Source organism: Gymnogyps californianus, chromosome 12, assembly GCF_018139145.2.
Source record: "Gymnogyps californianus isolate 813 chromosome 12, ASM1813914v2, whole genome shotgun sequence".
Taxonomy (NCBI): domain Eukaryota; kingdom Metazoa; phylum Chordata; class Aves; order Accipitriformes; family Cathartidae; genus Gymnogyps; species Gymnogyps californianus.
This window is the reverse complement of record NC_059482.1, coordinates 4142558-4162137: the sequence shown is the minus strand read 5'-3', so window position 1 is coordinate 4162137 and position 19580 is coordinate 4142558. Positions and strand designations below refer to the sequence as shown.

The following is a 19580-nucleotide window of genomic DNA, read 5'->3' as shown; positions in this document are numbered from 1 at the left end:
ATCGAGGCTTCTTCTGTATGCCTGGTGGATGAGCATTGTATAAACAACAGTGGTGCGTAGCCCTGAAAGAATGCATTCTAATGCTTGGCTGAAGATGTTAATTGCAAGAACATTGGAAACTCAAAGGCAAATAAAATAACAAGTGTATTTGTGCCAGCAGAAGCTGTTTTGTTTGTTACTTGTTCAATATTAGGTATTCAGCAAGATACATGACTGGCAGAGACAAAGTTTATTCTTATTAGTCATAGAGAAGAATGAGTATTTATTATTGAATAAACTCTGACTTTTGACATTCTCAAAACCTCCAGCTCCATAATGATGTGTTGGAGCTAGCTGCGTTGGCTTGACTGCTTATTATACCTATGCTGGCAGAGAAGAATAGCATCGTAACCTATGTTGTTGCTTTGCTTTGTGTATTATGTTGACGTACATATGTGTATATTTCTGTTCCTGTTCTTGGGAATGCTTTACAAGCAGGCTTAGTTCCCTGTGTAAATATATTTGATTGGTGATGCTTGATCCTCCAGAATCAAGCTGTCTGTCTCATTGAAGGTGTCACTTTCACCAGAGTGATTGGCATTTTTTACTCTGTTTAGCCGAGACTGCAATCGTTCATGTTCCTTTCTCAACTCTGAGTAGGAATGAGAGAAAGTGTGGAATATTGACGTTGCGGGAAAAGACATGATAAGAATCCCACTGAGGATGCTGCTGAGAGCCACCATCTGGCCTGGGACGCTCCGTGGTACCATATCTCCGTACCCCACAGTGGTCATTGAAATGATAGCCCACCAGTAAGAAGCAGGTATGCTTGTAAATTCAAGCACCTTTCCAGATTCATTCTCGGCGAGATAGACCAAAGGAGAAAACAGAGTGACAGCCACGCATAAGAAGAGTAAAAGCAGGCCAAATTCCCGTGTGCATCTGCGAACTGTGAGGCCCAAAGTCTGCAAGCCCAAGGAGTGTCGGGCAAGGCGCATTACATACAAGATCCTCAAGGCACGTAAAACCCGTAGCACCAAACCAACCTTCTCCAAATATGTGTTGCTGCTTGGCCTGTCATCCTCCTCATTTGAGTCATCCTCTGAGAAGATGAGGGAAATGTAATAGGGTGAAATAGCCAAGAAGTCAATTATATTTAGGGGTCCTTTGAAGAACTGACACTTGCTCCTTGCCTGAATGAATCGGAGGCAGAACTCCAGGGAAAACCAAGCCACACAGATGGTCTCTATGACGAAGATGTAATAGCACTTCTGGGAACACTCGCCCTGACACAAAACAAAAAGAGAATTAAATAAAAGAACAGTCTGTGAACCAGCATCCAAAAACACTAAGGAAGAAGCAGTATGAATCTGCTTGAGTCACTGGTATCAGAAGTGAACAAATCCCAGCTAGCAGGTAGTCATATGGCAGCCATCTTTCACTTGTGTATAGACAATAATGTGCACGTGAAATATCTGAATGAACAGATATATCTACCTGCTTATTTTTATTATGTTGCTTCTTCCAGTCTAAATGAATGAAATGCGTCTCTGTATGAAGTCTTGGCATGCAGCCCATAAGTCCCAAATAAGTCCCACTTCCTGCTCTCAAACAGAAATTAATTTAAACTTGATGTAAATATAATATAAACAGGTTTATAAGCCTGTACAAAAATCAGTTTCTCTTCAAAAGAAAGATTAATGTTTGAATGTTTCTGTAAACTTCTGGTGCTGTTCAATGCATGGTGCTTTCACAAGTGCTGTGTACTCTGGTGCAATTAAAAGTGGTTCAGAGATATTCATTAAGTCATCTGGATCCTTGGCTCAGTTATGCCATATATAAATCTTGTTTCTTTCTGTACATGCAAATGTTTTAATCTAAAGGGAAATAAATATCCACCCAGTAGGTGAAACTTGCCTTGAAGAATCCTCTCCCAGTATTGAGGCCACATGCTACAAGCAGCATTTTCTTGGTTTTGTTATCAAAGGAATTGCTTTAGTTGAACTACCTTGGATTCACATTTTTTTATTTTCCTGAGCTGAGCTTAAAAAATGAAACTTCTTTTGGCCTATTCCAGTGAAACCAAGAGGCAAATGTAAATTAACTTTTATTTATTTGGGTAAGCAAGAGACTACATTGAACTTTGTCCTTTAGTGATGGGCAGCCACTAGGTTACATCCATCCAAAGAGCGAGCTAACAGATGGACACATCGGTTACAGGGACTGAGGTGTACATGCTGCCTCCTTCATGTGCACAAGTGTCTGCTTACTGTATTCCAACTGGCAGAAAACAAACCAGGTCCTGCCACCATTTTTTTCCTTATAGAAGATAAGAAATAGCAATGAAAGCAGCATGTACTGCTTAGCAGCTGGACACCTAGCCCTGAAAGGAACACGTTGTTTTTAAATACTGGTGTCACTGCTGTCTTACACACCCTGTCTATTACAGTTCTAATCCAAAACCAGTTCAAGTGAACTGGAGTCTTTCATGGACTTTGGCTGACTTTGAAGCAGCCTTGTGTGCTTTTCTTTGCTGAGCACATTATCAAAACACTGGCATATGAAGTGTACGGGGTTTGAATTTTTGGTAAAGATGAGAAGTCTCAGCTATAACTAGGAACCAGAGAAAGGGATTGACCAGTATCGCAACCCTTTGAAATTCCAGGCTGGAGTCAGAATATGGGTTGTCACTGCATGTTCCAGAAAACCCAAATGTAGAAGGTGGTAATTTCATTTTAGATTTTTAAGCTGCTTGAGAATTAATATTTAGCAAATAGCTCTTTCCAGCTACGACTTTGGTACATGAAGGCTTAGCAAGGGTAAAGAGTCTTCTCCTTGTATTCTGGCTGAACAGGGACTTGCATCTCTGAGGTGTTCACAACTGCAGAAGATCAAGCAGAATTAGGGATGATGAAGGAGGATCTATGCAGAGAAAGAACCTCCTTTTGGGAGAGCAGAGTGGCCCTGTGTTATTCAGGAATAACTGCAGACCCTTGGTTCATGAAAGGCTTTTTTGTAACCTCTGTAGAATGAAGTCAGGGCTGCTGTATGCATCTTTCCTGATAGCCTGTCTCTGAAATTAAACAATTTAAAGGACCAGTTCCTCATACAGTCTTATCCATTCTCAGCCAAATTTCATGAGCAATATTGATTAAAAACACCACGGGAAACACATACCCTACTACTAATTAAACTTTCTACCAATGTTCAGTTACCCAATGTTCATTGCAATGCGATGTTGTTTTTTTAGAGTGTCCCTTGTGATAGAATTACTGCTATTCTCAGGAGTAACAAGTCTTTTTGTTCAAGCAGCATTTATATCTGGTAGCTCTGTATTCATCACATGTTATGATCATTGGCTATCTGAGGTTCCCCAGGTAAAATGGTAACATATCCCTTATGTATATGTTTTACCCTGTCTAACCCTCAGAACAATTTAGCTCTGTAGCACCGTTTGGGGATTTTTCCTCTTTCTACACAGTAGACTGTCAAGATCATAATTTATCTCTTCAAGTAAACATCGCAAAAGGTAATGAAGACTTGCCCTGCTAGAGTTACACGTACAGGATCAGGTTATAGCCCCATTTGAAGTCATTGCCATGGCAGTGCCTAGAGTGCATTGATGTTTGCAGAGCTGCTGACTTGGCTTGATGAGATTGCTTGCAATCAGCAGTTGTGTTATGCAGAGTTCACTTTTTCTGAGTTGTAAATTATTTGTACAGTGCTGCCTGGACTCTGCACAGACCTGCCTGTGGTCACTCTACTGATGTGGCCTGTGAATTATTCATTGTTCCCATCAAGATTTATTTTATTTTTTGTTAACTGGGCTGAATTTCCAGTACATCTGTTACTTATTTACCTTTATACATTTACAGGTGACATTGCTCTCAGATCATCATGTAGCTTTCACTGTTCCTTCCTTGGAAAATACAAGAAAAGAAATTTTGTTTACTGGAAGTTTTAACCATTAAGATCTAGGAGGTCTTTTGAATTGAGTGTGAAATTTCAAGGTGTAGCATTGTAAGGACTGGTTGGGAGATGTTTTTTCTTCTCACCATCCTCGGTTGCCTTAGTATTCCCCATGGAAAGTTATATATATTTAGAGAAAGCAATGTGTGCAGTCACCTTCTTAAATGCCTATTTCATTTTTCAGAAGAGCATCCTTCAAATCAAACTTTTCAGGAATGTTACTGTGCATTTTATTTTTCCTTTGTGCATAGTTGTGGAGGTAAAGAACGATGAGTTCTCCCCTGTTAGCACACTTTGTCTTTTTTATGTACTTTGCAAAAGATATTTCAGAAATGTTTGCATATGATTCGAACCACAGTCCCTTTTTCTGCTGCAGCAAACAAGAGTGGCAATATCACAGTCTCTGACACTGTGACTAATGCAGAGAATTCTGTGCTTCATTTTTTTTGGAAGAGACAGAAAAAGAAGGATGTGTTTACTTCAGACATACCTACACTACGTGAAGGCATGCAGCAAAACCAGCCCCGTTTCTCTCGGAGGGAACTGATTTATCCATGCAGCATAGTAGTTCTGGATGGAGGTGACTAAGTCGAGCCCTAGCAATAATGCAGCTGGGCTACCATCTCGCAGCTAGGCCATTTCACTCCATTACATAGTGTAGAAGTACCATGATTTAGTCAGTCGATATACAACATCTGCCAGAAACTTCCAAGCCTCTTTCTCTGCCTGTCTTTATTTCTCTGTCACCAGTGTCTGCAAAGAGAATGTAAGTCCCTGGCTCTATGGTATTTAATGAGAACATGCTCACTGATTTCACATTGGGAGATAGATTTCATCCAGTGAGTTTGTATGTGAATGTTTTATATATTAGGAATATTTGTATATACTATGTAATATATGTGACATGGTTTATATAGAATATCCCTCTCTAATATCAGTCTCTTTGAAGATTCTTGGTCCTTTTGAACATCCTGTTCAAAAGCAGCGAATATTGGAATAAGAGGGAAAAAGAGGAAATATTAAGTACCAAAGCCAATTTCTGTTTCTCCCAATATTTTTGATGATTTTTAGACCTCAGAGTGCTTTATGTTCCACTTACGACTGTTGTCCAAAGAGCAGGCAGAATAACATACTGACTTCAAATACTGTGTTCTTACCAAAATACAAATGCCTCTGTGTCAGTGGTAGATTTTGAATTTGCTGTTGTCACCAAATTCCCGTTAGATGTTAGTTACTTCCAGTGAACTGTCAAATTATGGCCCAAATACTCCGATGCATGAAAGGGTTTTTTTGCATAAATGGCCAATAAAGGAATTTCTGTGCCATAACGACTTCTATATATTTCCTGTTTCTGAACAGATCAAAGACATTTGGGAAATTCTAGTGATCAGTGCCTGCCAACACAAAACGCAACAAACAACTCCCTCTCTTCACCTCGCCATTAACTAGAGCAGAATTCTGAGCTTTTATTTTCAGATCTTTGAGTCGAATTTGTCACTGACTTCTTTCTCCTGTCTGCAGTTTTGCACCTGAAGTACTGTGGTGTAGTGGAACCTATAAAAGCTCCAAGCCAGTATGGTGTTGACTGTGAACATGAGGGGAAGATGAGGTTTTATTTATAACTGACCACAACATATTTTGGGTGGGCTTTTTCAACAATACCCTCTGACATGTTTTACACTACCGTAGCATCAATCAGTACTCAAACTATCATCAGCTCTGACGGGAGAACAGTTATCACAAAGCCAGTGGTGAGTGAGTATCTAACTCTATACTTTATTCATCCTGCAGATTTACTTTTGAACAATGCAAGAATTTATCAGGATTTATGGAACTTGTCTCTAACTGAAATTCTGCAACGTAGGATATAAATGTAATAAAATGAGTGCCTGGTATTGATCTTACATATGAAAAGAGCATTTGGCTCAGCAACGAAGGAAACAATATTTTGTATGTAAAAAGATATATACTGAGCCTGATGCCTGAAATATTGAGTGATTTCTTAAATTTATAAACCACCTTAAAGAAGCAAAGTGGCTGTTTCAAACTTCTGTACCACCAGAGATAATAAGCAATTCATGCTTCCTTTTCATTATTGCCTTCCGCTATGTAAGGCAATGGCTCATTTTCTGGGTTCTCTTATGCGTTGGAATGTTATAGTGTTACAGTAAAATTGCTCGTTTTGGGATATTTCTATTAACTTCTCTTTAGATATGAAAAATAGGCTCATAATAAAATATGAGAATGACAGTACTGAGTCCCGTTAGCCCACTGCCCTGTTCCAACAGCCTGAGAAAACAGATGCCTAAGGCAAATCTCCCAGCTTCTATTTTCCAATCCAGAGCTTCCTGAGCTGAAGGTGGTGTTTGTGTAAGCAAACTGAATTGCTCTTCTGTAAAGTTTGGCCATTCTTTTGTCTGCTGCCTATTGCATGGAGACTCACCTCTTTGCTTTGAACAAGGTTCCCATTAGTTTCATCTGATGCCCCTAAGCTCTGTCACTGGAAGGAATGCTGGCTACTTGACTGATATTTACTTGTTTCCTGCCATTTGCAGTTTTGTAGACCTCTGTTGCAGCCACTGTTGTAGCTTGTTCCCATCGGGAGGAATTCTGCCTCCCTTAGTCCTTGAGTGAAGTCGTTCCATCCTTGTTGCCTTTCTCTGGCCCTTTTCCTTTTTGTGGTGGAAAGGACTGAGACTGCAGTTTTAAAGTGTGGGTGAGCTGTAGGTTATATAGTCAAATTTATATCCAGTTTATGATCAAGAATTCAATAAATTTTCCTTTTTTATTGTGCACTCTTTAAAAAAGTTTAATCAAGTTGGATCTATGTAGGGACAATGCTTAGAATGTAATATTTCTAATAGTGAGAAATTGTGTGACTCTGGTAAAAGTTACTGCAGCTTTCTTGGAGTACCTTTTTTCAAAAGGATCTGAGGTTCAGGAATTCAGCACCTCCAAGGCCAGGACTGGCCAGGGTAATGTGTGGCGGCTAAATCTCAGACCTCAATTCCACAGGTGAGTTTACAGAAGAGTAATGTATTCACTAACTGTGAATTCAAGCTAAATGAACTTGAGGTATGTGCCACTCACAAGATAAAATAAATAAGATAAATTTCCTGGCAAAGTGCCGTCTTAGTTTACCAGGAAACGTTAGTTAAGGCATAATGACATCTGGGATAATAAACAAAACCAGATCTCAGAGTTATGCTGCACTAACCTGTCTTACAAGAGATATAAATCTCATCTAGTGAAAATAATATCTTTACATGCATCAATAATTGTAGCAATGCCCAGGGAGACTGAATCAGAATTTCCCCTGCAGAATATATATCTTGTCTATCCACCTTGGTTTTCAGATGCAGCTCGCTTTGTTACATTTTCTAGACAAGGGAAAAATGAATTGTTTATAGATAACTGGATGAGAACACCAAGGAACTATTCTTATGCCTTCGGGATCTGCTCTGTGTTGACCATTTGTGTCCCACTTGGTTGCACTCTAACACACTTTGTAATTAAAATATACTATGGAAAACTTGTTCTGAATCATTACCTGATCTGCCAATTAATTTCCTACTGCCAAAGATTTACCCCAATACCTTTTGCAGTGGATATTTACCCTTTAGTCCATTGCAAGGTGTTTTTTCATAAAAGCTGAAGCAAACACAAAACAGAGTGATAACTTATATTTTGCACATTGCACGCTTTGGTATGATCCTCTTCTAAAACTGTTTGAGGATTCTGAGCATTTGAACCTGAGTCTGTCTGACCTGCTAGCAGCTGAAGGCTGTGTTGCACATTAATAGAAAGAGTTTCGTGTTTTACCTCTGGTCACCTCACCAGTATCAACTGGAAGAGATCTGTTCTTTCTAATCCTCTGCAGAGCACTGTGGAAATCAGTGGCACAATTTTGATGGCAAGGTAGTGGCTGACTACTTAGCAGCAGGCTAGCAAAGTTTGGCACTTTTCTGAAAAGGGGTGTTATATCCCCACCTACTCTATATTGTGGCCATGGGCTCTTCATGTTTTGTTACTGATTCCTAAAAACAAAAAAAACCCTCAAACAAATCTTTGTAAGCAATTTCTGGAGTGTAAAAAAGGGGACTGAAACGATCTGAAAACATCAGAGGGAAGCATGCAAAGTTTCTCTTAAGCTGAGGAAGAATGGGGTAAAAATCCTGTTACTCCCATTATATTGGAAGTGCAGTGCTGCAGCTGTATTGGGACGGGAATAGGACAGGTACCACCTTTCTGCCCTTGGTATAACTGACAACTTCTGTGGAAGTCATTGGCAGCAATCGGAACCTGTTTTCCATGGTGTGTAATTTGGGACTTCACACAACATCTAAATAGCACGGAGTCTGACATGTAAGAAAGGCAAACCTGCAGCATTTCTCATGATCTCCTTTCTGTGCTTGCTAGTTAACACTCTTCACGATGACATTAGTGATTTTAAGTGTTTCCTGTGTCAAATAATCTATTTCCTAGTTAAGTGGTGAAAGTTGCACCAATGCCTGTAGAACACTTTGCTAATAAGAACTGCTAGATCAGTATATGGATTATTTCAGAATCGTGTCATCCCTACAGAGATTAATATTTTCAAAGCTTTAGAGTGGAAATCAATGTGTACATCAGCAATATGTATATATGTTGCTTATGCAGCATACTTATGAGAAAGGCAACTAATATTATTTATGAAGCCAAGTTGATAAAAGTCCTTGAACCCAGCTAGAAGTCATGGTTGAACCACTGTATGCAAACACTGTTATTCCCAGGGTATATTTATGGAAACCAGCTGGCTCATCATCATAAAACAAATGAGCAATGGACAGAAAGGATCTGAAACCTCTTCCCAGCGAGGTCCACCCTAGAGGCAGTAGCGATTGCTTCTGAGTAAAGGCAGTTTTGGTGTTCAGTCACCCATACTAAACAGTCTCAAAACAAAGCAGGGAAGGAACTCATAAAGCTATATACTTGACTCTTCTTGATTCAGACTCCTATTGGAGTCCTAAAGGAGAGTTTCCTTAAACATAGGACCTGGACCTGCTTAGCACTCTGCAGTTGAAGGATAGGCTGCCAGAACATCATCTTTCACACCAGAAACATGCCTGGCTCCGTGGCTGATGCAAGGTCACAGTTCACATCTGCTAAACCTACCCTGGCAGGTCCAGATTTTGTTTGGCACATTCAAGTACAGCCAGTTACTGCTCAGATCCTTCCCTCTGATCCACACACTGTTTTGTGGACAGAGGCCAGTGTCCACTGAAGTGGTAGCAGATGGGATCAGTCTGTATTGTGGATATCGCCCTGCCTTCTGCCTGCTTGTGCTATCCAAGACTTAGTAGAGAGGCTTATCTCAGCAAGACTGCTCTTCTTGCAGTCTGGCCTTTTGGCTCACTCAGAGAAAAAACATACAGCCCTCTATGTGGAGGATTTAGAAGCAAAACTCGCAGGAATTTTCCTCTCTAAGCCCAAGGTTGATGTTTCCTGGGCAGGGTGCTGTTTTCTAGCCTTTTGCACTTCTCAAGGTTATACATGGGCAGTGCATCCTGGTCTGCAGCTTCTCCCTGGGCAGTTCCCTCTGGGGAAAAAAATACAAGCTAATGCAATAGTGAAAAAACAAACTTCGGTTCTTGCTCTTGCCTGCCCGCCAATCCAAGGTGGTGGGTCTACAGGGTGAGGCTACAAGTCTAGAGAGTGGTTAGGCAGCAGCAGAGGCAGACCAAGACCTCGGTGTAGGGAACCGAGAAACCTAACCGGCTCCCGGCTGTTCTTATCCCAGTCTGCAGCAGGAAATGAACAAATGCAGGGAGAAATCCCTTTTGGCTGTAAAATGACGACTCAGTTAGGAAGTGTTGTGCCAATCTGTGTTCCCTGCGTACCTGGAGCTGTGGGATCCAGCTGCAGTGCTGCAGGTACTGCTGAATCACTGCGACCGCATTGCCGCTATTATTTGAATAATTAAACCATGCTCTGCTGAATCAAATGATGGTTAGGGAGAACTTGAAAACCCTATGTTATGGATCACTTCAGTACTTGGATTTATGGTTACAGACTGATGCAATAAAATCAAAAGGTTTACAGCCTGCTGAGAAAGAGACTGTAACCTGATTTACAGAATGATGAGCTTGTTAAAGGGGTGCTGCGTATTCTGATCACAGAACAATTTCCCACTCACTTTGCTTTATGGGAAGGAAGCCTGGACTTATGAAAACAATAACTACAACTGGTACATTTGAGGAAACTAATATTAGGATTATATTACTGTGGACATTAGAAAGAACATAGAAAGATATTACTAGCTCTGTATCCAACACATAATTATCTCCTCTGGAGCAGAAGTGTAACTACAATAAAATACTTTAATTAACTTTTAAGCTTGGGTCCTTATTCTGCAAACACTGTGAGAATCAGTCTGAAGAATTTGAATTTGATTTAAACCAATTGGTGACCCCCGAGTGTTTGTGTTAGGAGAAAGATGTGGAAGTATTATCTTTTTCTTGTTTTTCTAGTAAGAAATTTAACAGACTTCATTTTGTAACTGCGAAGAACAATATAGTCAAAATGACAAGGTATTTATCTGGGACTTAGGAGGATGACCTTCAATGTCCAGTTTTGCTGCTGGTCAAATAATTTGCCCTCTTAGTGTTTCTTCTCTGCTTCTTTCCTCACTGCATTGTAAGTTCTTTGGAGCAGAAGCTACTTATTATTGTACGTGTGTAGTACAGGGTGTACAGCAGAGTCCCAAATATGGTTGAATCTGTTATAAGGGAAAATACTAGTGCTAATAGGAGGTGCTGACAGTGTGGGAATAAACACAACATGTGCAGTTCATAGCCCTGATGCTGCAATGAAATTAGCAATTAGATTTGTTCAGAATTAAAATACCAGATTGTGAATTTGACTGCAACAGTAGACTGGAGTCCTCAAAGATTGCCATCGTATTCAAGGGGGAATTTCTAAAGCACATACAAATTTGGGTGGTTATTTATTTTTAATACTTGTTGCATTATTGCTACAAACTTGGAGGATGCATTGATTTCAAATAACATTTTCCAAAGATAGAGTGCCTCCCTCAGAGGAAATACCTGTCTTTCCAAAGGCGGCATTTATTAAGTAATCATGCGTGCTGCACCCCTTAAGATGAGTCAGGTGAGGAAAGTGAACAGGATTTTTTCCTATTGTGAGTATTACAAACTTGAAAGCAGCAAAAGGGAAAAGAAAGCATGATTCCCAGTGAGGGACACATGTGCTGGCACATTGAATAGCAGTTGATTGACTGCCTGTTGCAGAGCAGCCAGAACAGCTGGGTGTCCCCCCAGGATAGCGTGCAAAGCCAGGAGACTTAGTGCTGTTGGGATACAGCCAAAACTGGATGAACATAAGGCAAACTAATAATGCCTGATTGTGCTTTCTGAACATTGGACCTTGTACTGGCAGAGCTAGCTTTTGAAAACCATGCAGAATCCATTTACTCACGGGAGTGTCCAGACTTTCTAAAGGAAATTGTTTTCTGTGGCAGCGAGGGTAAGCTGAGGCACAGATGTTCAGCAGTGTCTAACTGCGGCTGGTGCCCCTCTTCAGTTATGTAGAGCAGGGCCTAAGTAATATGAACTTCATCAACGTTGTACATATTAGATTTAATGCTGAAATATGCAATTCTGTTTGCAGATGCTTGGAAAACAGCTACTTATAATGTGGAACTATGAAATCAGAGTCTTAACATAATGGTGCAATTTCAAGGTCAAAGCTTTTGACATTACTGAATGGATATGCAAACCTCAAAAAAAGGCAGATCCCATAAAGCAGTATTTTCTATATATATCAAAGTCCCAGGCTTGAATATTCTGATTTCTGTTGTTTCACGGCTTCTTATTTCGTATCTTTCTTCAATTGTTATTGATTTAACTAATTCAATCCACGAAGCAAATAAGTTAGCTGGATTCTACTGTGCCGAGTACACCTAGTAGACTGGGATTTTTTTTGTGCTTCAGTGAAGCACATTTTCCTACTTTAAAATGCTGCAATACTTTTATTCCTGATCAAAATGGTTAGAAGAAATCAGAGTTGTACTAGATGACTAGATAATTTAGGAGAGTGAGTGTCCGCAGTAAGTGTCCTGATAAGAACTCAGAAAAATGTACTGAGCAGATGCAATAAAACCAAAGCACATCCAGCTTTATTTTGTTCCAAGTTATTTCAAGTCATATGTATATACCACTATATTTATAGATAGACATGTACACATACGCCTTTGTAGTCTTACACTTTTAAATGAGCATTAGAAGTGTTTCTGAAAATCAGGATTTCATTAATCTCTTTGCAATAGAGCAAGTCATTCTGGGCCGCACTTTGTGTGATATATGCTTGTGTTAGAAGGTAAGTATGAACACCAAATTACTGTGAAATACCCCTGCTTTTCAGGTATATTCAGAATAGTGCCCCACTTCATTAGTAGTATTCTGTGCTAGTCATTGAAAAAGATATTTTTCAGCAGGAATCATTTTGCCCTGGCTAATCAGCTAGAAAATTCTTTTTTTGATCAATATTTAGACCCCCTTATTTAAAAGCTGTAAAAATGGTAGCCAGCAGTATCTGTCAAAATCTGGCTGTCATATTCAATTTACCAAAGGTGATTGCTTCTAACAGTTAGCCAAATTACACTTTGATGAAGAGTCTTATCTTGGCAGACTATGTGAGCAGCAGAACTAGGTTTACACTCCTCTCATTGACAGTCTCCATACAGATTATTAGCTCCTTCAGTCACTCCCAAGTTCTTTGGGTTTTCCTTTAATAAGTGCACTAGAGGTATTTAGTGTTATCTGCAGGTTATGGGCAGGGTTGGAGCTTTACCTTCTAATGCTTTTGTAATGGATTAATAGCTTGAATACTGAGGATATACCTCTTGCAAGTGTATCTTCACATACTGAACTGGCTAGGTACAAGTCAATGTGAATTTTTATAATTAATGCATTTAGCTGTGGCAGTGGTAACCCTGATGAAACAAATACCTTGTTTGATTTTCTTTCTCTTCACAGTAAGACCAATAAATTGTTTTTTCCCCTATAAAGTAAAATTACTCCACTTTTAAAGAAAATGTGTTTCTCGGCAGTTTCCTCTAGTGTACAAGCCAAATATGCTGGTTTTAGTATTATACAGACAACATCAGCAACATCAAACATTGAAAAACATAAGTCAGGGCCTCCAGAATAATGGTGTAGAATGAAAAAGTAGTTTTAAAATGATTCTATATATTAGGTACTGGGTTCTTTTCCTCTGTTCATGTTTTCTGGATTCTCAGTGCAACCAGAGACTAAAAACTTACTCTTTTAAAAGGAATTAGATTTTCACAGTCAAACGACCCCAGGAATGGGAGCTTTAAAAAAATGAATATTCTAAGTTTCAAGATAAAATCATTAGATCTGACAATACTGGTTGCAGCTTATGTCAGTTATGTTTCATTAGGTAATATACAATACATAAAGCAATTACAAGCTTCTCAAGGTCAGTTAAGAGCAAATACAAAAATTAGTAGTAACAAGGTCTGACCACTCACTGATCACCAGAGAAGAGGGGGAGAACAGAGAATAGACATTTCCTTCTCTCTTAAACCACACTTACATACGAGATCATGTAAGTGTGATTTGTTGGGAGCCATCTACACTGGGAGAAAATGATTTGGTGGTTACCGGTGTGGAGGGACAGGGAATGGAAATGTCTGGGGTTTCTTTTTCTTCTTTTTCCCCCCTGACATTAAGTTGCTTGCCTTCCTGAAGAAAAGACCTTGCTGTGTCCTTTCTGCTGAGTCATTTCTCTAGAAGATGCCAATTTTAGGGACTCATTAAAAGAAATACCTCTTCCTAAGGCAAATCCCAAGAGTGCTTCAAAGCAGTCTCCCTGTCCAAGCTCTTCTGCAGTGGTTTTATTCCGTAGTTCTCTGGTGTAACGATGTTTTTTCCTTTGGGTTAGATGTGCTGAGCAGTGACTATTTCAGTTACACCTCTTGGATCCTGATTGTAACTCTTAAGTGGGACTGGGACTTTCGGGGGACTTCGATGGGAATTTTGCCTTGTCTCTAGTGGGATGATCTTAATTACTTCGTTTGAGGGAAATACTGGTAGATTTTGTCACTTCAGCTTTCTTACCCTATATGTGTGGTCTCTGATTCAGATTTGTAGTTCTCTCAGGCTACTCGTTCAGATCAATAAAAAACAGAGTTCTTTACCTCCAAATATGCCTTTTTTCCTGTCTCTACATACACACGTGCCTTGATTACTACATTTTGGTGATACTACATTTGCTTCCTTACTGAAGACAGTTTGGTCTTCATAAAGAACAGATGCCAATATCCTAGATAAGGATGTATTGCCGTTGGAGGATATGACATTTCAGTTGTTTTATGCCCAAATAACGTAATTTGTTACTAATGAGTCCTCTTTCCTTAGCATCATGTATGATAAATCCTTTTGTATATCTGTTTCATGGCCAGACTTAAACTTGAGATCACTAGAGCTATATATTTACTGGTCTAGAGTTTTCCTGAACTTTTGGCCTCCTTCACCTGGGGCTGTTTGCTCTGGGTTGGGATTCATGGCAGGTGCTTATGGGATACATAGTTACAGAGTTGTTTGCCCATCTATCTGTGTTTTTCTTTCATGTCTCTAATGAGGAGGTTCCTAAATGTCATTTGACATGTTCTAGAGTGTGTGCACGGTATCAATTATAGTAACTCATACTTTATTTTACTTTTGGCTGTATTCCTATCTTTAAGCTAACCCTGCCTTCCCTTTTCTGCTGCCCATAGAGATGGCTCCTTCCCTCCCCTCTGGTTGCCAGGGTGACGGGGCTTCCCTGATGCGGATGCTCTTGCCTTGGCTCTTTGCCATCCCTCTCCCGGAGACCGGAGTTTTCACTTTCCCTTGGATGGTGAGGACTCCTGTTTGCTCTTCTGCCTGCCCAGGCAGCTATTCTCCCTTCTAAGCAGACCTGGTTTAGCAACTGCTAGAAGGACAAGTGATTTCATGTGCCTGCAGGGTGGGATCAGCCAAGCCTCTGAGTGAAGTGGAAGTCACCTTGTATTATTTTTTCTTTTTTTCTTTTTTTTTTTTTGACTCTAATCCTTCTCCTTGAGCTGGAGTCCAGCCAGTTCTCACTCTCTTAATGTGGCTGTGATGAGGAGAAAAAGGACCCTAGAGTGGTACATATGCAGCAGAGGTAAAGCCTTTTTTATTTGTATTTCAGAATGGATAAATTCAATTTCGAGTGTTAGTGACATTGGAAAACAGATCCTTGCAGTACTTGTAAGCACATTTACCACAGAGGGTTTGCCAAGCTTTGACTCAGAAATGAATAAACATCAGGATAGGGTACCTTTGAATTCAGGTGTGGAATTACAGGTTGTTCAGAAACTTTATGGAAAGAATTTTTTCTGTCACTGAGCAAACAGATATCATGTGATCTTTATGTTCAGCCCAAAAAGCCAAAATTTCAGATTCTGCCTGGTAAATGTGGCCCCATCTTGGAATCAGTTTCAGAGGTCAGCCAGTGAACAATTTTGAGTTACAAATCAACGCAGACTTGCAATTTGCCGGGGTATGACTCAGCCACAACCAAGAAGTAGTATTTTCAGTCAATTAAGTTGAGTTTTTGTCCAGTTCTAGCTAAAATGCTCTTTTGAGATCCCAGTAAGAAAGTCTTAGGTGTTGCAGGCTAAGAATTCAGGGATGGAAATTTAGGGAATTTTCCATCCCTAGGGATGGAAAAACTACGATTTAATAGTTCATATTCTCTGCTTTTCCACGAGGCATGAGTATTTTGTCTCGTATATTCCCCTGTGTTTTCTCTGGCGTAATTTTAAATGCTTCAAATAATAGGACTTTTAATACTCTGTTCTGTCCTTCTGGGACACAATGACAAAGTGCATTAGGCTGGTGCTGTAAGTGTGAATTATGTAAAGTTTCCAAATATTTGGATGTGATCCTTTGCTCAAGTTCATCCTTCATCCTCTCCTCTGCACTTTAAACATTCCATCTTTGAGCTTGTTTCAATCCAGTTTGCTTGTTTTCAAAGTAGTGATATATTAGCAAATCTCTAAGTAGTAATGTCATCTGTGTTTTATAGGAAATCCAGGAACAGCAGCTACATTGCAGCTACCAGATATACTTATAACCCTCAACATGCTTCCCTTTCTAACATATGGTTAATTATTTTTAAAACACACAACGTATTACATCTAGCTGAGCTCTGAAACATTGTGTACTTGTTCTTTTGCATGAAAAGTATTTATAAAAGCTTTTTCTGCAGTGGTTGGGAAATTAAGATAAAATGCATCGGGCTACTTCCATTAACAAAGTTAGTAGGAAGCACTTGCTAGAGCAGAGTTTGTAATGTTTTTACATCTAGCTGTAAGAAGGATGTTCTATATTTAAAGCACTTCCTTGGAAGAAGCATTGGAACAGTGTTACAGTTTTTCCTGCCAAAAGTAATAGCTGGGGAAGGCTGCAAGAGCACCAGACTTATTACTGAAAGGTAATAGTCTTCCTATGCAAATGTAAGTTAATATTCAAGGGGTTAAATGGAACAGGGAATGATCTTAAATTTCAGCCTTCTGTGCAGTCCTTAGTTTTATTCACAGACATCGAATGTCATGACTGCTGCTTTGACTTATGGCTTGAGTAATAAAATATGTACAGATTTTTGTATTGTGCACGCCATGCTGTGCTATAAAAGTAAAAATGACTTTATTCATCAATACACAATACTCTGAGGAGTGTCTTATCTTATAGCAGTGGTTGGGGCAGGGAGTTTATTTGACGTGGATTTCCTCAACTCTTTTGGAAGGGCAGTTTGCAAATGAAGTGCGGGATTCATTAAAGAGATTAGTCAAGGTTATTTGATGAATTTGGACATTACTACATCTGAAATAACTTTGGATTGTTACTTTCCTCTGTTTTATTATTAGAATAACAAATCTGTAAAATGCTGAAATATTCACAACAATGTTATAGAGAAGATCCTTCGTGTATGATACAGGCTTGGTTTATTTGCCCTGAATTAATGTGGATGACTTACTTAAAAAGGGTTTAAATGCAGTTAGCAGTTCAGCTAGTATTTGGCATTACTCCTACAATATGTACATATATATGTGGGCAAATACAGAATTCTGTTAGCATGGAATTACAATTTTTGGAGGCGCAGCTTTTAAGTATCAGTATCTGCAAAAATACTTCATCTGTCTCTCATCCTTTAATCTTTACACAACTATTGAAATGTAACATTATAACATTATAAAAATGAATGAATATTTCTTCCTCTTTAAAGATTTGACTCTATTATCACAAGGGAAGACACACGGCTATTTTTAAAAGTAAAGATATCAGAGGAAAATATTTCTTTAGCTGATATGTCCAAATGAGAGATTGCTTGTAACTAGAGAGTAAAGCATGTTGAAGAGAAAACTCCACAATGTCAGTTTGAGAGTCTCAGTGCTAACAAGTTAATATAACTTACACTAGCAGCTGCTTCTTAGGAAGGAAGAACAATGCTGTATTAGAGAGCTGCAATATCTATTCTGTCCAGAAGCTCTTTCCTGTATTTTAGCTAACAATTAGTAAAATACTTTGTTCACATTTTATTCTTAGTTGAATATCACTTTGAAAATGATAGAACTAATATAAGCCATTGTTGCATTTTCTGTTATAGACCATTTCATTACCAGCGACAGTTTTGAACCTCATCGCTATTTTCTGTCTCTTTTTTATCTTTTTAATGATGTATGCCTAGCAAGACAGACAAATTTCTTTTAGTTTTGTAGTTAGACCAGTTAAAAAGGACTTACCCTGTCTTCTTCAGCTCTTAAGTCTGGCATCGTGCTAACACAAAGGCTTATAGCTGTGGTGGCCACAAAGAGAATGGAGAGACAAGCAAAGACTTTGCCTGGGAGTCCTGACTGGGGATTTTCTACCATATCTCTGAGTCTGTTCATAAACTGTCCAAATTTGGTTTTCTCATCCAAGACACATGTAGCTTCTTTGCTCTTCCGAAGCTCCTCTTCTCTGCGTACCTCGGCCAACTCCTGCAGTTTTTGAAATAGTTTTCGAAAGCAGCAGTTCTCCAGGTTGGATTCCTCAATCCCCCAGTATCTCAGCTCGTCCTGAAAAGACAAGGCACACATGTCTCTTAAGAGCATCAGCTTCCCTGCTGCTAGAAAGCTGACAATCATCCCAAAAGCATTGGGGTTCCTGTCAAAGAAGAACTCATGGGTGTCTTCATCGTAATCATCACATAGCTGAATTATTTCTTCATAACTGCTGCAAAACTTAAGTTTGCTCAGTCTGGTCAGGGGAAATTCATCTAAAGTACTCCAAGGTAGCAGGTACTTGATGCCTCCAACATTTATCATGATCTCTGTCTTTAGATCGACTGCAGAGACTTGATCAGGATGGTAAATCCTCCTGGCTCTTTGGTAATGGACCCCTTTGACAGAAGGGGTTTCAACGGAGACAGGAAAGAAGTGGCTCAAGGAATTACAAGAAGTGTAGCTAATGTTACTATAGTCTTGGTCACTGCCTCTGGAGAGAATAGGCATCTCTAAGAGTTCTCACTGGGACATCCGAAGTGGCATCAGAGCAGGGTTGTCTGTCAGCCAAAAGATACGGGAAGGAGAAGAAAACATAGTAGAGGTTATTGCAAGAGAAAAGGTGTTTCAGGCTACTTTCCTAAATCACAAAATTAATGAGTGCCTGTTTTGTAAGTAAAAGTCGCCTCTATGCTTCTTCCTGAAATCTGCAGCCTGTGAATGTGATTTGCTTTGCAGCCTCATTGGTTGTCTGGCAACACAGACACAGAGGAGAGCTAAAGCCTCATTCATGATTATCGCGAAGGGTCAGATGCCTGCAAATCCAAATGTGAACAGATCGGTCTCTTCTCGGAGCAGATCGCGATCGTCGTTAGATCGTTGTATTTTCCGGTGGTTGTCACTTTGCTTTCTTATTTCTATAAACCCTTAAATACATGCTAACTCAACTAAGCTGCTTAATAGTTATTAGAGTGGTCAATTACCTGCCATCAGCTGGATGCAAAGTTCCTAATTGCTTTAACTTGAATGCTCAGATTGCAATTCCTCTTCCTTTCACTGCACGCCTGTTTTGCCTGCCTCTCAGGGGTATTGCAAGGATTAGCTAGTAGATGTTTGTAAAATGCCTTAAGAGGTAAAGTGCTGTATAAATGATGACTGTTCTTATCAACCTGGTCTCATGTCACTGCAAATTACTGAGAAGATATAGGGAACATTTGCCCACCCTGGAGAAAACTTTGTCACACGGACAGAAAGCAAAGTATTTTATCAGCTCGGAGGGGAAAAGCAATTGAAAGACGCCCCCCCTCCACTTCCCCCTCTCAGGAACAAACCCCTGTTTTTGTTCATAATCTCTAAAGATTCAAAGGCATTTATTACCCCAAGTCAGTGAACTGCAAAAATTGCAAGGAAACTTCCCCGAAGTTACTTACCACCGCGCCACGGGCTGCTGCCCGGTGCCTGGCTTCCCCGCAGGTGAAGTACACATGCCGCAAACTGATCAGCTGTCCTCTGAGTTACAATCCAGCAGAAAGACCTGGGGATATTTTACAGTATTGAT

At 39.7% G+C, this 19580-nt stretch overlaps 1 protein-coding gene across 1 annotated transcript; it reads right to left on the bottom strand.

Annotated features, from left to right (window-relative positions):
* Window positions 1-356: 356 nt before the first annotated feature.
* Window positions 357-18532, bottom strand: KCNG4 (potassium voltage-gated channel modifier subfamily G member 4). Its single transcript, XM_050904180.1, has 2 exons — window positions 17783-18532; window positions 357-1265 (listed from the first exon to the last, which is right to left on the bottom strand). Exons 1-2 carry the CDS (start codon window positions 18530-18532, stop codon window positions 480-482), a joined length of 1536 nt encoding a protein of 511 aa, XP_050760137.1. The 3' UTR covers window positions 357-479.
* Window positions 18533-19580: the final 1048 nt, after the last annotated feature.

What these genes read in the sequence shown, in the direction of transcription:
- KCNG4 (XM_050904180.1), bottom strand. Translation starts at nt 18,532, where the DNA reads ATGCCTATTCTCTCCAGAGGCAGTGACCAAGACTATAGTAACATTAGC. An exon ending in TAAGAGCTGAAGAAGACAGG is followed by an intron (nt 1,266 to 17,782) that starts GTAAGTCCTTTT and finishes GTTTTGTGTCAG; the next exon opens with GGCGAGTGTTCCCAGAAGTG.